This window comes from Akebia trifoliata, chromosome 3, assembly GCF_017979445.1.
Source record: "Akebia trifoliata isolate Shusen 1 chromosome 3, ASM1797944v1, whole genome shotgun sequence".
Lineage (NCBI taxonomy): Eukaryota > Viridiplantae > Streptophyta > Magnoliopsida > Ranunculales > Lardizabalaceae > Akebia > Akebia trifoliata.
In genome coordinates this window covers 44023479-44030989 of record NC_141377.1, presented here as the reverse complement: position 1 = coordinate 44030989, position 7511 = coordinate 44023479, and the positions used below count along the sequence as shown (strand labels likewise).

The 7511-nt window shown below is 39.2% G+C and overlaps 1 protein-coding gene across 3 annotated transcripts in view; it reads right to left on the bottom strand.

Moving 5' to 3' along the window:
* Positions 1 to 316: 316 nt before the first annotated feature.
* SAB (HYPERSENSITIVE TO PI STARVATION 4) overlaps positions 317 to 7511 on the bottom strand; it is a 51229-nt gene continuing 44034 nt past the window's right edge. For 2 of the 3 annotated variants that reach the window (XM_086435650.1, XM_086435651.1), the window contains 6 exons: positions 3312 to 3409; positions 3028 to 3220; positions 2274 to 2618; positions 1543 to 1710; positions 1024 to 1405; positions 317 to 861 (listed from right to left, as the gene is read on the bottom strand). In XM_086435650.1, the coding sequence (XP_086291776.1) occupies positions 752 to 861; positions 1024 to 1405; positions 1543 to 1710; positions 2274 to 2618; positions 3028 to 3220; positions 3312 to 3409 (1296 nt within the window). In that variant the 3' untranslated portion in view covers positions 317 to 751. Of the gene's footprint in view, positions 862 to 1023; positions 1406 to 1542; positions 1711 to 2273; positions 2619 to 3027; positions 3221 to 3303; positions 3410 to 7511 lie in introns of those variants that run through there. The other variant, XR_015176716.1, reaches the window with a different exon arrangement.

Below are 7511 nucleotides of genomic sequence, written 5' to 3'. Positions count from 1 at the left end.
TTTACCTTGGATACACATGATAAGTAATTAGCATGGTTTTAAAACTCGTTTTGACGATACATTTGAGACATCTAGCTCAACAATGAGAAAAATGAGCATGGGTTTTAAATCTTGTCTGATGCATCTCAGGAAATCATTATTCAAAAAGAAAACTTGTTATACTCTTATTTACAAAGCCTGCTTTTAGCACTAAACGAACTGTCCATATCTTGATTTATTCACTTTTGTGTGTGTAGGCGTACCGTGCGGGCTGTGTGTGTGCATGTGTGTGTGTGAGACACAGAGAGAGAGAGAGAGAGAGAGAGAGAGAGAGAGATTTGCTGATCTTCCAATGGCCTTTATTTACTTCCAAACACAAAAAATTTTACTTACAAAAAATATGGAATTCCTGTGACCCAGAAACTCCTTCCAGCCAGAGCCTACAAATAAAATACATTCATTTGAGAAAAGAAAAAGAAAAAAAAAAAGGTCAACAACTTCTCCAATGTACATCATTCATAATCGTGAAGAAGGGCCTAACTGAAAAGCTTCCATCAATTACCAGGAAAGCACATAATCATCATCTTTGCTGCAAGACGATCTCCTCGGCTTGCTTTTATTCAAAGATTACTCAGATGAAATCTTGATCTTCCTCCAAGGTCATCACTGAGTGAAATAAATCACAATAATTTCACATCTCTAATGTTTGCAGTCATTGGACACCACAAACCTTTGGACACTCCTCTTTTGGTGCCATATATATTTAGTTTATCTACTCATGGAAGTCCTCGTAAGGTGAAAATCCACTTGAGGAGTCGCTTTCATATAATGGGGTCTCCCTCGGAGATGACGGAAGCATCTCTCTCTGTTGAGAAGCTGCACCTGAAACAGAACAAAAAAAAAAAAAAAACTGTGAAGAAGAGGAAAAGAAACTAAAACACTATAAATGGTGGTATGGCAGTAAAAGTGGCGTTCATGGGGATATGATATACCATTCTGTCGGTCCTAATGAAGAGATTTGAGTTTATAACTTAGAAAGCAAACCTTTTTGTCCTCTTGAGCGGAACTTCTTGGTATGCCGTCTAATAAGCCTCCTAGCTTTCGTCATGGTCAGTTGCCTTGCAAGAGGAAACTCGACATCACTTTCACTCCACTCAAGAAGGAGTTCGTTATCTGCTTCACCCCTCATAGTTCGCCTAACAAATTCCTTAGCCTTGCGGCGCTGTGAATTGAAGAGTCCCCTTATGGAGGTAACAAATCCATCACCAGCCCCATCACTTGGCCGCTTCAGCCAAGATATGGGGTACTGATCAGGTTTCCCTCCTTGACCTCCATCGCTGTCGCTGAAATTAAGATCACTGTCAGGAACACCGGATCCACTGGGTTCTCCCCTTTGGCTACGGGCCTTGTCTTTGAACTTCTTACCCTACAAAAACAGTGAGATAATAAGCAAAGAAGTTTGAGTAGCTTTGACTGGGGAATACAATTTTATCAATGACAGTGCAAGTATTTGAAAGTTTTGAAATGAAAAAGTGAAACTTCTTGTTCTTTTAATGTGCTTGCCTGCATTCCCGTTACAGACTTCAGGACTCCCCAGATAATATGCTTCTTGACTCGCGAAAATAGTCTTCTCCAGGTGCCAGTGAAGTCAACACGATGAAATGTATCCATTAGCAATCTTAAATCACTGACCGCAAATCTTGACCCCTCGTAAGTAACCAATAATTCGACCTACAAGATCATTATGAAATAAAAAGTGTTGCAGACTAGACCCCATAGTAACTGAGTAAAGGAAAAAACAAATACCATTTCGACACAAAATAACAGTTAAAATAATATGAGAATGCCAAAAATGCAGCGAGTGAACAAAGTAAAAATATTCTCAAGTTCAGCAATAGAAAAAAGGTTTAGTAATAAGCAGATCTCATGGTTTCAGAAACTTGTCTCTTGTCAAGGTAACCACACATACAGGATTTTTTTTTTCCTCCAAAAAATGTACTTATAGCACAAAACAAGTAACCACTATCGTAAAGGAGTGGGGAGGTGACTAAAATACCCTACAATGCACTTAGTGAACTTGAAAAATATAAAAAAGCCTTTTATGGTGGTATTGCCTCCCTTACCATTAATTTTTTAAAGAAAAGTGAGTTTTATTAGTGATAGATTTTAGGGAATGCAATTGATGACACTGTTTATTGTTTGAATATTTCATGTTTTTTTTCTCCGATGTTTTGATAACACACTGATTTTGAACTTTATACGGGGTTTACTATCTATGGCTGAATCAAACCAACCTGACTAATCTTGATATTGTGAAATTCCATCATCTTCCGAGCCCTAGCTCTTTTCTCATCATGTGCCTTCCCAAGCTTCTTTTCTTCATGGGAAGGACGGCCTGATTTAACTGGCTTGGAGTCCTTCAATTTATTTCTTAAGGACTCGTCTTGATGCTCCAGTGTTGAACTAAGGGGCCCACTTTTTGAGGAAGATATGCTTGAAGAGTGAACGTGTAACACAAGTTCATTAGCCACAGATTCATCCACATTCTCTTCCCATGTTCTGTCAAATGAAGATGTTCGTCTGAGCTCTGACGTTGAACCACAGACAATGTTTGCTTTTAGGTTTTGCAATTTTGATACCTGCATTGGTTGAGCTATGATTAAATATTTGTATTACAGTACTTGAAACAAAAGATTACAAAAACATTAAACTGGAGGCTTATTTGTACTGGTTGAGTGAATTTAAGGGTATCTAAAGGACAATGCAAGGATAGACTACAATGACATAGCAGCATACTTCAAGCACATCTGGGATGGAAGAACCAACGTTTTGATGTGTATTACCCGTATCTTCTATACAGGCTAGACAAAAGGTCGACCCCGTTGGATGGTCCTTACCATCTGGACCATTTCGTATTTGTATGGACCAATGTGTGTGTGTGTGTGTGTGTGTGTGTACACACATATTACTTCTTCCTGAATGTCATATGAATTCAGGATCTGAGCTTAAAATAAAAAATATTTAGCATAAGAGCTTTGGGAAACTCACTTGCGAAGCATCACCATGAACAGAAGAATGACCAACTCCAGTCGTAATCAAAGATGCTGCAGGGACACTCAATTTGGAGGGAACTTCAGATTCTTTAGTCAAGTGAGTGCTTGAACTAGCTGCTTCAGGGACTGATGTGCCCTTCTTTGCACGCTTTGAACCAGCAGTGGTTGAAACCTTCCAAACCTCCTGCCTTTTCACAAGGTGACACACAATTAATACAAATTGTCCAACTAAGTGCAAGTCCCAGCACATAGGAACATAAATTGCATGCACTTGCCTGCCGCCGCTGAGAATCTTGTTCTTCTTCTGGGAAAAAGTAATCCCACATCATTCTGTACATTGTTTCTGTCAAATGTATCTTCAACGGGTAGATCTCTACCTACAGAATGAACGGATAGATGACATTATAGCATGTAAAAAATTGGCGAGTAATCAAATATTGCCGAAGGTGTCAACTTGCTAAGTTAGTTGAAGTCTGTTGATGCCATGACCTCTGTTCAAAATCCACCTTTACCTACTAATTCATAATCATTAACCCGGTTGCTTCTCAAAAAAAAAAAAAAAAGGGTTAATAAAAATATGAGTAACCAAAATTGTTTACTGAATTCTAAATTACGGTCCAATGAGATTTTAGCACTAATCCACCAAAAGTGAAGTCCTCATAAAAGGACCGCACACTCCAAGATACACGATGTGGAAGGAAGAATAGAAAACTGTGCCCTACTCAATGTTAAAAAGGGCCCACTCTAATTTGAAAAAAAAAAAAAACAAAAAAAACGATCTTCATCTATTTTACGTACCCACAGAATGGAAGGACTATAGTGTGGAGACCATCTACCCCTAGAAAGCAGGGTATTCACAAGAAACATGTGTCCACAAGGGGTCCACTTGGCTGGAGTGTAAAGGTTTGGTTGGGAATCAAATTAAATGTATGGACAGAAAAGGTGGAAATTCTTACATTAGGAGGGCCTCTAAAGAATTGCGAGTCTCCTAAAGTCAGTGATGCATTAGGTGGTAAAGATTGAAAGTCTCCTTGGCTTTAAGAGAAGGTTAGAGAGGAAGAAGAAAGATAGTCCAAAGGAAGTAATAGCAATAGTAAGTGGCATCAAAGAACGTTGACAACTAAACATAATGTCAATGCAACAATGGCTCTCATAGAACAAGGACTGAAGTCAGATGGGATGAATGAGGGCAGGCTCAAAAATCTTGGAGGGAACATATCAATTTGCAAAAGAGTAAGTTGTTTGTGGTAGGGAATGTGAACGATATTCATTTGATGGCCGCAATCTTAGGATGTAGGCATGATATTCTACCCACGTCTTACCTGAGCTTACTGTTGGGAGCACCCTACAATAGTAAAATTTGGAAAGGAGTGATTGGGAGATTGGAGAAAAGGTTGAGCATGTGGAAGGCCAATTATCTGTCTAAAGGAGAGAAAGTAACCTTGATAAAAAGCACATTGACGAGTATCCCGGTTTACTTTCTCTCCTTGTTCACGATTCCTAGGGCCGTTGAAATCAGATTGGAAAGGCTTATGAGAAACTTTTTGTGGAATGACAGGAATGGTAGGCAAAAATATCTGGTCAAATGGAAGGCTATTTGTAGGCCTAAGAAGAATGGGGGGGCTGGGGATTAGGGGTCTTAGATTAGCAAATAGAGCGCTTTTAGGGAAATGACTTTGGAGATTCGATGAAGAGAATGGTAGGTTGTAAAGGAGGGTCATGACGGCTAAGTATGGGGAAAAAAGGTTAGGATGGCATAGCAAAGAGGCTAGAGGCACGTATGGATGTAGTGTTTGGAAGGGTATCCTTAATGTGAGTGAGGAGTTCGAGAAAGGGATTCGATTCAAAGCGGAGAAGGGTGACAAGATCAGATTCTGGGAGGATATTTGGTGCGGCACCTCATCTCTACCAATCCAATTTCCATCTTTGTACGTCTGTTCTCTGAAAAAGAACTATTCAATCCAGCAGTGCCTGATTCGCAACAATTCCTGCTCTACTTGGATTTGGGGTTCAGGAGAAACTTTAATGATTGGGAGCTAACATAAGTGACATATTTCCTTAATCTCCTGCATTCAATTCATCTCAATGGAAGTGAAGAGGATAGACGGGAATGGATGAGGGCCAAGGACTTGAGATTCTCTGTTAAGTCTTTTTTTAAGTGGTTAACCCCTTTTGTCGATCGATCCCTCTTGGGGTTCATCATATGGTCTAAGTATATTCCTTCCAAAGTCTCATTTTTTGTTTGGTTGGCCTCCCTTGGGAGGATTCTTACGATGGATAACCTGATTGTTGGGGGGTTGGATCGTACTCAATTGTTGTCTCCTTTGCATGAAGGATGGAGAATCTGTTGACCATATTTTAATTCATTGCTCTTATTCACATATTATTTGGTCAAATTCCTTAGTCTATTTCGTGTTGTTTGGGTCTTCCCTCATAAGTTCTCTGCGTTGTTGGTCGAGTGGACCAGTAATGATCTCAATTCCAGAAAAAGATTCCTTTGGGCTTTACTTACCTCGACTATTGCTTGGGGGGTGTAGAACGAGAGGAATAATAGGGTGTTCAATAGTAAGATGAGAAGTTCTCACTAAGGGTTCTTGGAGATCTTGGGATTGTTGTACCTTCGGTCTAAACAAAACTTAGAGTTTGCAGGGATTACTTTTGAAGACTTTATTTTTAGATGGAACTCTTGTTGTAATTGTTAATGTTTTAGCTTTTCTTTGTTTTGTAAATCTTTGAGAGGCCTCCTTGTACTTTGTTCCCCTTGCTTTCTTCAATATATTACACTTATCAAAAATAAAAATAAAAAACTCTTGGAGGGAGATGCTAGAATGTATATAAAAGGTTACCGTTCCTCATTCTCGTGTGATAACGAAGTTCAATAACATGGTGATGAAGAAAAGGGACTGCCAATAATTTTGGGGATTGTGGGTTTCTTCATGACCGTAGACCAAGTGCATGAGGGTGGAACACTTATGGAAAATCTCTAACTAACCAACCTTAGCTTTCATACTATAGATAGCTAAGAAGTGAAGCCCATTCTTTCCTTTTTTGAAAACTGCCTCTTAGAGCATTAGTGTTGTCATGAAGCCTTCATTACACTCATAGAAAGCGATAGCTCACATCTAAAGTACACGCGTGAAGAAAGAGCTGGTTTTATTAGTCCTACCATGAAAGAGAGAGTCATTGAGTACCACCTGTTCAAACTGAAAAGATATATCTACTGACCACTATTATGTTAATAAACATAAGCACTCTTGCACTCTTCTCGCGAAGGCTCGGATAATAGAGTTGGTGGGTAGTTTGAAGGGAGAAGCAATTGACCTTAAATTGAGTCATGAGGAAGGAATGCAGGTTCTGATGCTATTATGCCCAGGGAGGATAACACACCTTCGAAAGATGAGGACAATGAAAAAACAGAACCCCAATGCAAAGAGAAATTCGTAAATACTGATGAAATGTTCATTTGTTCCAAAGATTGTGTAAAGGGTCCCCCCCTCCAACCCACCCACACAAAATGATTTCAACACCTTCCACATGGGAGGATTCACCTTTTGAGAAATGTCGATTTCCATAGTTAGATGAACATTTTCCTTGATCAGCCGACCAACATATCCAGATGCAGACCCTAAGTGAAACAAAAGCCCTGATGCAAATATTTACCAAATAAGAGTCTGAAAAAGGCAGGTATGGTTGAAATGTATATCTCTAGATTAGTGTCCTTTGCTTTGGTCCTATGACATGGCTTCGGATAAAATTGAATGTATGAACATGATTGTTTCAGTCGATCCAATTTTTTGGGATAAGGCTTTAATGATGATGGTGATGGTCTGGTCCTTGGCATGTCTTATATAGGGAAACATATAGAAATTAAGCCTTCTTGACATCAACAGAAAACAATTAAACAGGACACTTGCACAAGCAGATAACTTATGTGAATGGAATGGAACCTACTTAAGGAGCAATCGAACGAGCTCTTAATTAGGTCGCTAGAGATCCAAAAAATGGCTAGGAACCGAAAGGCTCCAGAAAATTTGACACTTCATTCCCTAAGAAGATTCTTTGGATATCCCTGGTTCCTTCAAAGGTTAATTTGTGTCATTTGGGCGCCATAATTTTGGATAAAATCCTTAGTAAATACCTTAATTGACAGGGGCTTTCAAATCCCAAAGATGTGTTAATGTGTAAAGTGATGGATGAGTAGGTTAATCATCTCATAATCCATTGTCCCTTTCCCTACATCCAACAATTTGGTATACATTAGCACTTCAAACAAGGCTTTCTCACAGAGGAAAATTTGTGAAAGCTTCTTTTGTCATTGTGGATGAATTGGGAAGCACAAGAGACTCCTCTTTGGATTAGGTGGACCTTAGATTAGTGTTCGATGATCCATCTTCGGTGATTTCAGGGGAAGCTGATTTCACGATCTTCTGTCTTTATAGTAGGAGGTTATAAGTAGACTCTATTTCTAATCCGTGTGTT